Consider the following 14,360-nt stretch of genomic DNA (forward strand, 5'->3'; position numbering starts at 1 on the left):
CAAAACTTGTCCTTGAAGGTCTGGGATAAATGCTACTCTTTCCACTAAGCCCTGGGGATATAATTCAACCTAGTCATTAAGAATGTAAATAGAACTAAATTACCTAGTCTTTATCTCTCTGCACATCAGATTCCTCATCTTTAAAATGAGAGTGATGATAATAGTGCTGGATTTAGAGTTGTTCAAATTAAATGTTAGAATTCACATAAAGCACATAGTATAGTACCTGGTATTTAATATTTAACATGTAATAAGCACTTAAAAGCATAATTATTTTTTACAAACACAAAGCAGTATGATTACATCTGTCAAGATTCTTAAAATGTTATTAAACGTGTTTTATGTGTTTTCCCATCCTCACAAATTTGTAAATCCTTTTAAATGGAATATATGATGACCTCCCCTCACATACCTAATTCAGTGGGTTTCCATATAGTAGGTATTAAGTAAATAGATATTTTTTTATTGTAAATTTAAAAAGTAGATATTTTTCTCTGAGAAGGTGAGATAGGTGCTTTGACCCTTGTGGTCATTAAAATATATAGTGTAGTAGATCCAAGAAGTATAGGAAGTATAGGGTGTTCCAGTCAGAAAATGGATCAGCCTTGTATTTGAAAATGATCGGGAGAAGCTTTTGTGAAAATAATTTCCTATTTTGAAGCACTCTAAAACTAGGGGCTAGATACAGGCCAGGCAATCATAGGTGACTACCTTTTCCTGCTAAAGCAGAACATTGTAGAAAGAGTTGCTGAAGGGCGCCTGGGTGGCTCAGTCAGTTGAGTGTCTGACTTCGGCTCAGGTCATGATCTCGCAGTCTGTGAGTTCAAGCCCCGTGTCGGGCTCTGTGCTGGCAGCTCAGAGCCTGGAGCCTGCTTCAGATTCTGTGTCTCCCTCTCTGTCCCTCTCCCGCTCATGCTCTGTCTCTCTCTGTGTGTCAAAAATAAATAAAACAAAACAAAAAATTTAAAAAAAAAAGTTGCTGAAAATGGCAAAAATACACAAGAGAAGATAAAAGGAGCATGGAATTAACATTCTAGAAGCTTGTGCTGGTGACATGGCAATTAAGTAGAGGGTGATTTTAACAAAGTGACATCAATTTGAGATTTCTGGAAACTCAAAATATTAAAGTTTATATTTTCCACTGTAAGAGATTAAATTTGTTCTAGGGCCCAGTCATTAGATTCATCTGGTGATTGGGAGATAGAGAATTTTGAGAATTACTTTAATTGTGGCAATTAAAGAGTTCTTTGGGCTTTTGGTTTGATTGCGGGAGGTGACAGTGGGATGAGGCAGAAGAGGAGTTAAGAGCCATTGTGGGCTAGAGATTAATGGCTTTACTACAGAGCCTCCCTTTAAGCTGTGGTTGCAATCTCTCATCCAAGCTTTGTATTTCACAGACTTGTTGAGCCCATTAAAGAAATGGAAGTCTCGCTATCTGATGGAGCAGAATGTCACCAAGTTACTGCGGCCTCTTTCTCCAGTCACACCACCCCCTCCCAATTCAGGCTCAAAGAGCCCCCAGCTGACCACACCTGGCCCATCTCACCCAGAAGAGGAGTGTCGAAATGGATACAGCCTCATGTTCTCACCAATCACGTCTCTTACTACTGCTAGTCGCTGCAATACTCCTCTGCAGTTTGAGGTGATTTGGGTTTGGTTGTTGGGAGTGCCGAATATGAAAATTACCATTTGCCCCTCCTCATTTCAAGTATAATATTCCAAATGTGTCTTGATCGTGTTCCTGCCAGTCTTGGCAAGAGAACAGGAACCCTCAGGGTCAATGTGACCTGTTACCTGGTAGCCTCTCATCTTGGCAGTCCTCATACTTCGCTCAAAAGGAATAGTTCTACCATGGATGACATTCATCTGTTTTTGCATGCAATCAATCCATCATTCTCCATAACTGCAGGTAGTAAGCATGCTACATCTCCATCTTTGTCTTTGGTCTGTACTTTGGTTTTAAAATAGGTCTCTAGCTGCATAATAACCACTAAGGATACCAGCCTGAGAGCCCAGATTATACTGATTGATTGTGTCTTTCTTTCTAGGCCTTTAAATCAGTGAGTTGTTTTTCCCTATTGTTTTGTATTCTTGTTGTGGCCTCAGTGAACAGAGATTTGAAAAGCTTTGAGATATGGTTTGTGGCAAATGAGTTTTTTTCCTACTCTAGGTTACTTTCCCTTCTTGTTACAGTGTGTTAGGAATGAAAAGTAGAAAGAGGCTAACAACATACATTCATAATGAGACATGTTTGTTACATTCACCCTCTGGTTTAAGTTAGAAATATGTATCTTAGCTGTTTGAAAAAGTTAATTGTCAATCACATTCATGTTCAAGTGTGGGTGACAGCAGGTCTACTGAGTAGAAAGAATCCTTGTGTATTAAAAAACTTCATCTATTGCATGTTGCTTTCCTTTGAAATTAACTAAACAGACACTGTCTCTTCCTTTTTCTTAGAAAACACTGTTGTCATCACTAAACACTCAGCTCTGCCCCTAGCTTGTAACTTCTCCAGATGTGTTCTTTGATGAATGTGTTCTTTGATGAAGGTGAATGCTCTAACCAATCCCTTCTTCCCTATTCAGCCTTTATGAGAGCATGGAGATTAAAAATACCTGGACTTCTGAATAGCAAACTCAGAAAGAGATAGCTAGCAACCTTGAAAGCAAGAGGAACCTATTTCTGTACTTGAAGTAGACTGTATCACTTGGGAGCAGACCTCTTTGGCAGGAGTCGGAGGGAGGGGAAGAGGCAGGGAGAACCTTCTTGGTTACATTTGGTTTCTAGAGAAGTTATTCTTCACCAAATTTCCTGTGGCATTCTTTTCTGCCATACATTAAAGCAGCTGATTTAGGCCTTACTAACTTTACTTGGTCTAATTGTGATTGATTTTTCAGTTAACAAATTGAGTTTGATAGTAAAATTTCATAGGAGGCTGTTCACCCTGGAGGGCAGCAAATTACAGGCTAGGATTTCTTACTTTATTAGTGCAATTTAAAAGGTGAAATTACAGAAATTAGAAGGTACGTTGCCTTCTAGGACAGTTAAATTTAGCTCTCAGTACATTTCCCCTGATCCCTTGTGTTTTGGATAACTGAAACAATATGGAAATGTAAAGTGTTTTTATTTTATAAAAAAAATCAAACATCAAAGATTTTTATGAGGGGCACCTGGGTGGCTCAGTCGGTTAAGTGTCCAACTCTTGGTTTCAGCTCAGGTCATGATCTCACAGTTAGTGAGATCAAGCCCCACATCAGGCTCTGTGCTGACAGCACAGAGCCTGCTTGGTTTTCTCTCTCTCCCTTTTTCTGCCCCTGCCCCACTTACACTCACGTGCGTGCGCTCGCTCTCGCTCTCTCTCTCTCTCAAAATAAAAAAATAAATTTATTTTTAAAAAGTCCAGTGCCTGTTTTCACTGTTTTAATCTTGTGATTTAACTAACGAAATTCAGCCTTTCTTGTCAATAAAACAAACTACCATCCTGACCATTCTTATCATCATTCTAACTGCCATGCCCTTTCCTATATTCTAGTATAGGAAGCCTTATTTCCATGCAAGACTGTGACACAGAGGAAATACCAATAAGGTGTCACAGGTAAAGATCAGCTTGGTCGGGGAAGAATATTTTTGAAAGGAAAAATAAAAATCATTCCAGTGAGAAATGTCTCCAGTGCTAAGGGAAGGAGTTGAGGAGACGTGTAATAGAGGAGAACAAGATCATGAGGGAAGGAGAACCATTAAGGAAAAGCAGTAAAAGCAACTTTGGCAGGACAGGCTTAATTAGCCCCCACTTTCCACCAGCCCCTCCTTTTCCTTCCTGGCCTAGTGTCCGCCTCACACATAGTACCCAGCCCACCAAATAAAATCAACAGCCTCTTTTCATCTCCCATGGGATAGGTCTGCTACCCAAGACATAGTTGTCCAGAGTCTACAGCATTAGGAACCTTCCCCTTCCCTTCCCTTACCCCTGGCACTCTGAATCCTTGTCACAACTACCACCATCATTCTGTCTGCATTTTACCGTTCAGATCTCCCATCAGAGTTCACTGTCCAGTTCCTGTTTGATACGGGAGTGCTGCCTCAGGTGAAAGCTCTCAGGGGAACCCTGTTTAGGATGCAGGAACTTGAAATATTACACCTCTGCTTTTTATTCCCTCTCTGTTGCCAAAAGTTCCAGGGATTTTAACATCAGAGAACATCGTTAAGGTTGTTCAGATCAAATTAGATTATGCCAAGAACCATCTAGCCTATCAGCTAAATTGCATTCTATCTCCTGTAACTCATTCAAGAGGAGCTGGCCATCTCCCTAGCCCTGTCAGCCCAGTATGCTAAGCAGTTTCCCTGGACAGTGGTGGGCAAGCATGAACCACAAGGAGAATGAAGAAATGTAACTTTTTCATAAAGGGGTGTGGGGTAAAGGAAAAAGGTTCCCTTGAGGCATAATAAGTGGTAGGGTGCCCATCAGTAATAAATACTGTAGGTTGCTCAACTCTAATCCAATGTAGGACGAAATTTCAGATGAAATTGTAGGGTACAGTTTCACCAATCTAATTTTTTTCTGTTAACCTGCTTAAGATGTTTACTTCTAGCATGAAATATTATAACCAATTTAAATGCTTTCAAAGATCCCAGGAAGCATTTTTAATGAGTCATTCTGTTCATTGCAATGAATTCTACAGTTAAACCTTTCCCCTGTGCATTCTTTTCCCTCCCCCTGCCCCCCGCAAAAAGTTGTGGCTAACCATCTATGCTTGCTTTTACTTTATTTTTTGTTTTGTTTTGTTTTGCTTCTTGACTTCGAGTAGATGAATAACAAGATGCTTTTCCCTCCTCTAGAACATATCCTCCCCTGAGAGTTCCCCTGCGAATAGGCCCGAGTCCCTGTCACCCGAGGTAGTTATCACACCATCTCAATCACACTTGGAGGCTGAGAGTGAGTGTGCATGAGTGTGTGGGAGGGCTGGGGGGGAGGTCCTAGTGAATGGGGTGATAGGCTGAAGGGCGACCAGCCAGTTGATGTAAGTTGAATGAACTTCCATGTGTGACTGTGATCACTCAGAACTTTCAATGTAGATGGAGGAAAATGAAGGTGTGTGTGTGTGTGTGTGTGTGTGTGTGTGTGTGTGTGTGTGTGTGTGGTGGGATTTGCTCTTGTTTGGGGGAGGGGTGACTGAAGAGTTCTTTTAAAGTATAGACTCTAGAAGTCAAGTTTAAAGCAAGCTGAAGATATGGTATGAGCCTTGGCAAAGAAAGCAACAAGTAAGGTGTGTTTGTTAAATAAGGAAAGTTGAAATCAAAAGTTGGTAGGAGCTATCTTTTGATATTTATTATCTTGGGCTGTTGAAGGAGCTATTTATACTGGAAAAGTTAGACAGTGATGTATGTCTTATTCCAGGATTAATCTTACAGCTCTGTTTAACTGGATGTTTTGGGCTTGGGTTGATAGATTGAGCAGCTTCTTTCGAAAGGGAGTCCTGCCTCCCAGCTTTCTACATTTTCTTTATAGCTCCTTACTGGGTATACAAGGAAACTAAGTCAGCCCATGGCTTCTGTGACACAGGCCTTCCTTCTGTAGTAGTTGAGATGTGGTTGCCATAAAAAGTGGTATCTCAGGATATCCAATTGAGTGCTTTTCTCAGAAACCCTACTGCTATGGAGTTGTTAAACTTAGGTTTTAGTGCTGGAGATTTTTAACTATTCTAAGATTTGGGCAACTGTAGGAATGATTAGCTCTGTTAATCTACATGGAGTCAATTTCCTCTTGAAGAGAAAACTGTAGTCTCTCATAACCTTTCAGAAATTAACTGTTAACTCTGGCCCCTTCCCACTTAAAAAATTGTGCTAAATTTAGTGATAGTTGATAAAATTCTGAATCAGGATTTTATAGATCAATACGAAACTGAAAAATGTTGTATTCTAGTGTACTAGAGGTTTTCTGGATGTTTTTTACACTGTTTTGTGAGGAAATCCTGGTGTGACATTTGAATTTCTGGTACCATTCTTTCTAGAGAGAATTAGTAAGAGTTGACCTAGAGGTGGGAAATCTTGGTATTGGGAAGTAATGATAACCAAATAGTAGATACAGCTTATTTTTTATAAAATTCAGCATTTTGGATGCTCTGCAGTGGTGGGCATTAGTGATCTTGTGGTATGTGGACATATATTAGAGGATAAAGAATTGAGTAGCCAGAACATTTTATGAGAAGCATACATGCTTAATAGTGAAAGTGAGCAAAGAACTGGTTGGTTGATGTCTTTAACTAGTTCCATTCTCCTTTACTGAACCAGTAACTTAAAATCCTTGACTTTCTGTCTACTTACTGCTTTCTTTCCCTTTTTCCCTCCTCCCACCTTCCATCAATATTAAATACAAATGAATAACACCAAAAGCCAGTTACCTTTAAGACCCCAGTCTCACCTCTGGAGCATACATGGGGCTCAGGTAAATCCGTGATTATACTTCCAGCACCTTAATGTAGTACACGGTGACTCAGCAGACCTGATGAAAGGCTAAACAGGCAAAATAGTCACATTTGGCCAATTATTTAATTCTGATTTTCCCAGGATTCTCATCCAGAAAGACTTTAAGGCAATTTGTGAAAGGCCGGCATTCTGTAGTAATCTGGCCTGGGTATACTGTTGATTCCTGGAACTTTTACAGATGTTAATGGCTTTCTCCCTTGTACTTCCATCCCTCTTACCTCTCACCTGTGCCCTTCTCGCTTCCCTTCTTTTCTTCCCTTTGACTTTTTCCTTCCCCCTCCTCCTCCATGTCTCTGTTGATTTTTATTCTTTCAGCTTTGTCACCGAAAAGATGTGGACTTGACAAAAGTAGGCTACCTTGACTCCAACACTAACAGCTGTGCTGACAGACCTTCCCTGATCAACTCAGGTCCTTCTGACCTGGCTCCTCATCCCTCTGTCGGGCCCCCCTCTGAGACTGGCTTTCCAAGCAGGAGTGGAGATGGACATCAGACCCTTGTGAGGAACTCGGACCAGGCATTTCGGACAGAGTTTAATTTAATGTACGCCTACTCCCCATTGAACGCTATGCCTCGAGCAGATGGATTATATCGAGGATCTCCCCTAGTAGGGGATAGGAAGCCTTTACATTTGGATGGGGGATATTGTTCCCCTGCAGAAGGGTTTCCCAGCAGATACGAACATGGCTTTATGAAAGACCTCTCTCGTGGATCCATGTCACCTGGTGGTGAAAGGGCTTGCGAAGGAGTCCCATCTGCCCCCCAGAACCCACCACAGAGGAAAAAGGTAAGTGTTCCACCTTATATAGGCCCTTTTGAAGAACATTAATTGAGTGATTCAGTAGATGTTAACTGAGTTGACACTGTTAAGCACCATTCTCAGTGTGAGGAAAACAGAGACATAAGATGTGATCTCTGCCATGTTCAGTGAAAGACAGGATCGGTGTGTGTGTGTGTGTGTGTGCGCGCGCGTGTGTGTGTGTGTGTGTGTGTGTGTAAGACGACTGTTTCAATATGATTTGATGATTGTTGCAAATATTCAGCAGATTTTAAATGCCTGCCATGTATGTGCTGTTATACATGCTGTGCAATCAAAGGATAGAGCAGTGAGGAGCGCCTGGGTGCCTCAGTTGGTTAAGTGTCCGACTTCAGCTCAGGTCGTGATCGCACGGTTCGTGGGTTCGAGCCCTCATTGTTCGAGAGCCCCTCGAGCTCTGTGCTGACAGTTTAGAACCTGGAGCCTGATTCAGATTCTGTGTTTCTCTCTCTACCCCTCCCCTGCTTGTGCTCTGTCTCTCTCTCAAAAATAAATAAACATTAAAAATTTTAAAAAGAAAAAAAAAGCAGTGAAAAAGAATAATGCTAATTTCTTGTATTATTTAGCACTTACCATGTTTTAGGCACTGTTAAGTTCTTTTATGCATTAAATCCTCACAGTAATCCTGTAAGTTGGGTAATTTCCCATTTTGCAGATGAGGAAACTAAGGCAAATTCAGTGACTTGCCCATGGTCACATAGGTAGTGAATGAAAGAGCCAGGACACTGCCCAGGTCTGTCTGATTCCAGATTGCATGCTCTTATTGCCACTGTGCTATATTGCCTTCTAAGTTCTGCCCTAATGGAGCTTAAAGCAAGTGAGACTGAGGTTGGCAGATAATTATGTTAATAAGTAATTCATTACAGTGGCAGTGGATGCTCCAAAAGAGTTGTTCAGATGTGATGAGAACATCTTAGCCACGACATGGCCTAGTGAGAACAAACAAGAGGCTCCTAGCCATTTTGAGAGGTGGAGTGAGAGGTGACAGGTCACATGCTGATTTAGCTGATCTCAGTAAGTAGGAAGCAATCTGCCAACAAATGTGGGTAAGGATGTTATGGAAGAGAGAGCAGAATACATAGCTGTGGGACACTCCGTTGTGTGGGCAGCAAGCATACAATGTGGTTGTAACAATTACATGCTGCTGTAGTATCTGGTGAAAGGTGGGCAGGGTCAGGAGTGGAGAATGAGAGACTGTGGAACAGGGCCAGGCCATAGATTGCTGGCTAACAGGTTGAGACTTATAAGTAATGCCTGTTGAAGAAATTACAAAGCCCCAAATGTGGTTTTTGTCAGTGGATTTCAACTAGAGGCATTTGGAAATGCATGGGAGTATTTTGGGTTGTCAAGGCAACTTCCATTTATTGTGCAGCGCTAGAGATGTTAAATGTTCTGTGTGTGACAGTCTCACACAGTTGCAGAATATCTTTAGTAGTCTTGTTGAAATGTAGCCTAGTGGCTTCTTAAATTTGCATTTCCATGAAATACATTACCAGAATTTATAATTATTAGTTACTTTCCAAGATTGTGTATAGAAAATCCATGCGCAAGATGGTACTACTTTGCATTTTTGTTACATTTTACATTTAAACAGAAAATGAGAGCCTTGAGGGACTAGAAGGCAGAAATACTGGCAGATAATTTGGGAAAAGAATAGCAGTGGGTTTTAGAAAACTGTTGCTTGAAGAGCATTGACCATCAGGAGCAAAAGTTTGCAATATCTTTGTGTTTCTGGTTTCTTGATTGAAACCATGATTTATTTGAGAAATGTTGAGCACCTACTATCAGTCAGGTTCTGTGCCAGATGTTAAAGACAAAAAGCCAGAAAAGTTTGGTCTTTGCCCTCTTAGAACTTACAATTTAGTGAAGGAACTGTCAGGACACTGTAATGGGTTGACACCTGGTGTAGGCAATGTGATGTAACAGCAAAAAGGAGAGGTATAGTGGGCAGGCCAGGGAGGAAGGCTCTGTATTGGCAATCAAGAGAATGAGGCAGAGTTAGGGAGAAGTTTCCAAGTGTACATTTCCTAGACTAGCTTGCTAAAATATAAACTGCAAATCATTCTTTGTCTTTTAATACTAATTTCCCTATGTGTAAGAGAGAAACAGTAATAAATCCCTGCGTGTATCCTGAAAATTTGACTACATCTGAGAACCCTGAAACATTGGCTTTTTCTTCTGTTGTTTTTTTCTCTTCTCTCTCTCTCTCTTTTTTTTTTTTTTTTTTTTTTTAAACAACTGATCTAGGAATTTCTAGGGATTAGGGAAGAGCTGTCAGATAACCTGGAAGGCTTTTTTAAACTTCACAAGCTCCCAACTCCTTTTTCCCTTTTCTAGGTGTTATCATTGTTGCAAACAGCTGATCCCCTACTTCTGCTACTAGGTAACTGTGATCTCACAGTTCTCTGAAGGCAGAAGAAAGGTTGAGGTCTGCTGGCGAACACTGTTCTTCAAAAATGTCATCTCCTAGTGTATTTTCTTCTCCTTACCAGTTTCTGACTGATTTAAATATGTATGTAGTTGTGTTCAGATACCTCACACCTGAAAAAAGGGTTGCTAGTGTTAGTGCCTGATTTGTTTGCAAGGCTGGCTAGTGGTTTATGAGGGTTCCACCTTCTTTCCCCATTGCTGCTGATCCACTAATGATGTCTAGCTAGAATCCTCTTCCTTCTTTCCCTCCCAGGTATCCCTGTTGGAGTACCGCAAACGGAAACAAGAAGCCAAGGAGAATTCTGCCAGTGGGGGAGGTGACTCTGCACAGAGCAAAAATAAGTCTGCAGGAGCTGGGCAAGGCAGCAGTAACTCACTTTCTGACACTGGTGCCCATGGTGTGCAGGGATCCTCATCCCGAACCCCATCTTCCCCTCACAAAAAATTCTCTCCATCTCATTCCTCTATGTCCCATATGGAGGCGGTAAGCCCATCAGATTCCAGAGGCACTTCATCTCACTGCAGACCTCAAGAGAATATCAGCAGTAGGTGGTAAGTTTATGTTTGATGATGAAATAATTAAATTCAAGAAGGAAGTATACATCCAGAGTTATTCCCAGTTTTACCTAAAATATATGGGAACACTTATCTGAGAAAGGCGGCCAGCAGTGCCATCTGTGCTGTTTCAGCTGATTTAATAGTATCAGCCACAACCCCATCCCCACCCCCAGCCCCATCCCCCTCAGCTTTACAGAAGAAAAGAATTGCCACCGAACCTGCAGAACGACACTTTGGACAGCATATAGTTGTGGACACAGATGAGTTATTTTATTTGCTGGGCACTAATACTGCCTCTTGTATTTTTTCATTTCATATGAAAGGTAAGTCAGGAGTTCAGCTCAGTTCCACTTAAATTAACAACACAAGTCTCAGTTGCACCCAGCCCGCATATACATAAAGATCAGACCTATTCTGAAAGGACTAGTCTGGTTTAGGGGAGACCACAAATAGATAAGTAACACTATAAGTAAATGAAGAATAAACAGCATGTACTTAGAATGGAGAATGAGGCTGTTCTCAGGGATCTTGAACTGAAGCATAGAAGTCTGGGAAAGAAGAGACCTGGCTCAAATGAGTAATGTTTAAAAATCTATGGAGCACTTATTAAACTATGTGCCGGTCATGACTTCACAGAAAAAATTTAGCATTTCAAAATGGCGGTTAAAAGAAGCAGACATCTTTAAATCCACTTTTCCCATAGTATAAGACAGAAAAATACCTTGTTTTAAATTGGTCCTGAAGAAAATAATATCTAAGAGGCATTATACAGCCTTTATGAGAGCTTCATTTGTTCCATACTCTTGACTCTGAAGTTCTGTGGCACTAACTTGCACCCGGTTTCCGTCACAGGATGGTTCCCACGTCAGTGGAACGACTCCGAGAAGGAGGGAGCATCCCCAAGGTCCTCCGAAGCAGTGTGAGGGTGGCCCAAAAAGGAGAGCCTTCTCCCACATGGGAGAGTAACATCACAGAGAAAGACTCAGGTGAGCCCATGGCCTTCTGCTGCCAGCCAAGTTTAGGGACACATGAGACAGGCTCTACACAGTTCTCACCAAATGCTGGGATGAGGTGAGTCTGTTTCTTACACAGTTGGGCTCCACTGTATGGAAGGTGCCAGGTCAGTCTTGATTCTATTCTTCTGGGCTGTAGTAGTATTAAGATCTAGCACTGCATGTGCACTCTTACTCTCTCTAGACTCTCTCTCTCTCTCTCTCTCTCTCTCTCTCTCTCTCTCTCTCTCTCTCTGTTTCTGCCGTATTTTTTCCCAAGGGATACCTTTCTGTAACTCTTCTCTCCAAAGGCCTGGAAATCCACTGTGATGAAGGATGAAGAGAAAGGAGACAGGAATCCGATCAGACATTTAAAACATAGCCCATAATTAACCACTTGTTTTGCCCTTCTGGCCTGATGCACTCACCTGATTTGTCAGAAATAAAGCAGCATGGGTTGGTGATGACATTGGTGATTTGAATGAACAATGACTATTTCTCACTTATTCTAGGAACCCAAGTTGATTTTGTATTATCTTCCAGACCCTGCAGATGGAGAAGGCCCAGAGACACTGAGCTCAGCACTCTCTAAAGGAGCAGCCGTTTACAGCCCTTCCAGATACAGCTACCAGGTGAGACGAGAAATTGCTCATCTCTGGGCATAGGAGTGTGTTCTGGGTTCCAAATATTTTGTGCTCCTGGCCATCCTTTGCAGTTGAGATGCCGTCTTTGCATATAGTTTCAGCAGCCTTGGAAATAAGTCATCATCTGCTCACCTTCAGGTAATAAATCATGCCAGAAAAATAAATAAAGTGATCAGAGACAGCCATTTTACTGTCTTTGGTATCCTAAAAAGAACAAATGGTTAAGAAGATGAAGAAGATGAAGAAGGAGAAGTAGAAGAAGAAGAAGAGGAAAAAGTAGGGTATTTTAAATATTCACAAGCCTAAATGGCTTAAATAGGGACTTTTTCACCTCCTTATGCTTTTCCTCCCGACTCTTTCTAGCTCCTGCAATGTGATAGTCCACGGACAGAATCACAAAGCCTCCTTCAGCAGAGTTCCTCCCCCTTTAGAGGACATCCCACCCAATCTCCAGGATACAGTTATCGAACTACTGCACTGAGACCTGGAAACCCCCCCTCTCACGGTTCTTCAGAATCCTCCCTCTCTTCTACGTCCTATTCCAGCCCCGCCCACCCTGTATCCACAGACTCGTTGGCCCCATTTACGGGGACACCAGGGTATTATAGCAGCCAGCCACATTCTGGAAACAGCACTGGCAGCACTCTTCCAAGGAGGAGCTGCCCTTCTAGTGCTGCTAGCCCTACCCCACAGGGCCCCTCAGACTCGCCAACCTCAGACTCGGTCTCCCAGTCCAGCACAGGAACTCTGAGTTCCACCTCCTTCCCTCAGAACTCTAGGTCGTCATTGCCATCAGACTTACGGACTATCAGTCTGCCCAGTGGGCAGTCCGCTGCCTACCAGGCCTCCAGGGTATCTGCGGTTTCCAATTCACAGCACTACCCACACCGTGGGAGTGGGGGTGTGCACCAGTACCGACTCCAGCCACTGCAAGGCTCAGGAGTCAAGACTCAGACAGGACTTTCCTAGGGCTTCTGGATTTGGGCAAACAGAACTGAATGAGCCCATAGCTGCTTCCTTCCAGCTGCCTCTGGAACCTAGGCCGAGCATATTGCTGGGGAAGAGGGTACAAGGTGCCAGAGGACTGGGTCTGGTTGACAAGAAACGAGACTTGTGGTCGCGACTGGCTCTGGCCTTGGAGAAAGATGTAAATCTTGTCTGAAGCAGAGACTTATAAAGAAGTTTCTCCCTGCTGTTAAGGGTACATTGTTGACAAGCAAATGGTGTTCCGGTTAGTAACGGTTCTAAGTGCAATGAGTCGTGTTGAAGCCTCTGTCTCCCGTCCTTGCCTGTAGCCTGTAGTCACTTGTGCAGTGGGGACATCTTTTTACACACACACACACACACACACACACACACCCACACCCAAAAAGTTTTCTTTTCAGAGGAAAAAAATGAAAAGAGCCAATCTCTAAGCCCCAAGCCATCTGAGTAATAGGGTTTTTATGCACTTAAGAAGAAAGGTGGGTATGTAAATTTTCACCCTGTGACAGACAACCATTCCAAAAGCAGGTATCTGGCCAAGATGTGTCCACCAAGAATACTCCCTACCTTTGTCTTAAAATCACCAAGAAATATAGGCAGGGATAGCAAAGCTTGGAATGTGCTCTGGCTGAGGGGTGCCTGGCTCTCTGAAGAAGAGCTCCTGGTCAACTCGATTCAGGAGCAGGTGATTGTCTGAGCCCCCAGCTGTTCCCATACCACTCCCCTCCCCAAGCTGTCTCACAGCTCAGTAACCCAGAAAGTAAGTAGACAAAAGAGGAATAAGTGAGATGGGCCAATTGCATTGCTACTTATCAGCTGTTGGCAATAAATTTGATTAGTAAGGATCCCAAGTGCTTTGGGACTTTGAATTTTATTTTTTCTACTCCCTGTTAATCAGGAGTTGACGATCCCACGAGTAGGACCGCCTCCATGATTAGGGAGCACGCACTTGTGACTGCAGGGTAAGAGTGGAAAGAGATGTTTGTGGAGTGGCACCGACAGGACTGTGATTGTGTGGGGCATGTCCCACAATTCTTTGGGGGATGCTTATTTGAGAGTGGCCCAGGTGAGAGAGTTACAAAGCCACCCACACACCTAACACTGTTCTGGATGAGAGACGCGAGCAGACTGGCTTCTCCCCATCAGTGCATTGTGCCTGCTGTACACCCCTGAGGAGCCCTGGAGCCTGCCCAGGTGGGGTACACAATCTTTTTAAAATTCCATACGGTTGCCAGCTTATTTCTTTCACTTGTTTACTGTAATATCCGGCGTGTTTTTATTTATCTAATTTTGTATTCAGTTATAACCATGGTAGGGGTAGCAAATATATGACAGGTGTAATCCCTGGTGCTGCAGTGGACCTTACTTCTTTTCTTTTGGACAAGATAATACTGTGAGTCTCCTTCCTTCCAGTTTGTTTTCTCCTCCTTTTTTTCCCCAGCCTCTTGCATCC

At 42.6% G+C, this 14,360-nt stretch overlaps 1 protein-coding gene across 17 annotated transcripts in view; it reads left to right on the plus strand.

Annotated features, from left to right (window-relative positions):
* The window catches only part of SETD5 (SET domain containing 5), a 79,781-nt gene extending 66,471 nt beyond the window's left edge, over nt 1–13,310 (plus strand). For 12 of the 17 annotated variants that reach the window (XM_047830477.1, XM_047830468.1, XM_047830512.1 and 9 more), the window contains 7 exons: nt 1,398–1,642; nt 4,837–4,893; nt 6,799–7,269; nt 9,983–10,281; nt 11,140–11,273; nt 11,823–11,911; nt 12,287–13,310. In XM_047830477.1, coding sequence (XP_047686433.1) covers nt 1,398–1,642; nt 4,837–4,893; nt 6,799–7,269; nt 9,983–10,281; nt 11,140–11,273; nt 11,823–11,911; nt 12,287–12,892 — 1,901 coding nt within the window. In that variant the 3' untranslated portion in view covers nt 12,893–13,310. The remainder of the gene's footprint in view (nt 1–1,397; nt 1,643–4,836; nt 4,894–6,798; nt 7,270–9,982; nt 10,282–11,139; nt 11,274–11,822; nt 11,912–12,286) is intronic. The other 5 variants (XM_047830533.1, XM_047830553.1, XM_047830592.1 and 2 more) reach the window with 1 other exon arrangement.
* The last annotated feature ends 1,050 nt before the right edge of the window (nt 13,311–14,360 follow it).

Source organism: Prionailurus viverrinus, chromosome A2 (assembly GCF_022837055.1).
Source record: "Prionailurus viverrinus isolate Anna chromosome A2, UM_Priviv_1.0, whole genome shotgun sequence".
Lineage (NCBI taxonomy): Eukaryota > Metazoa > Chordata > Mammalia > Carnivora > Felidae > Prionailurus > Prionailurus viverrinus.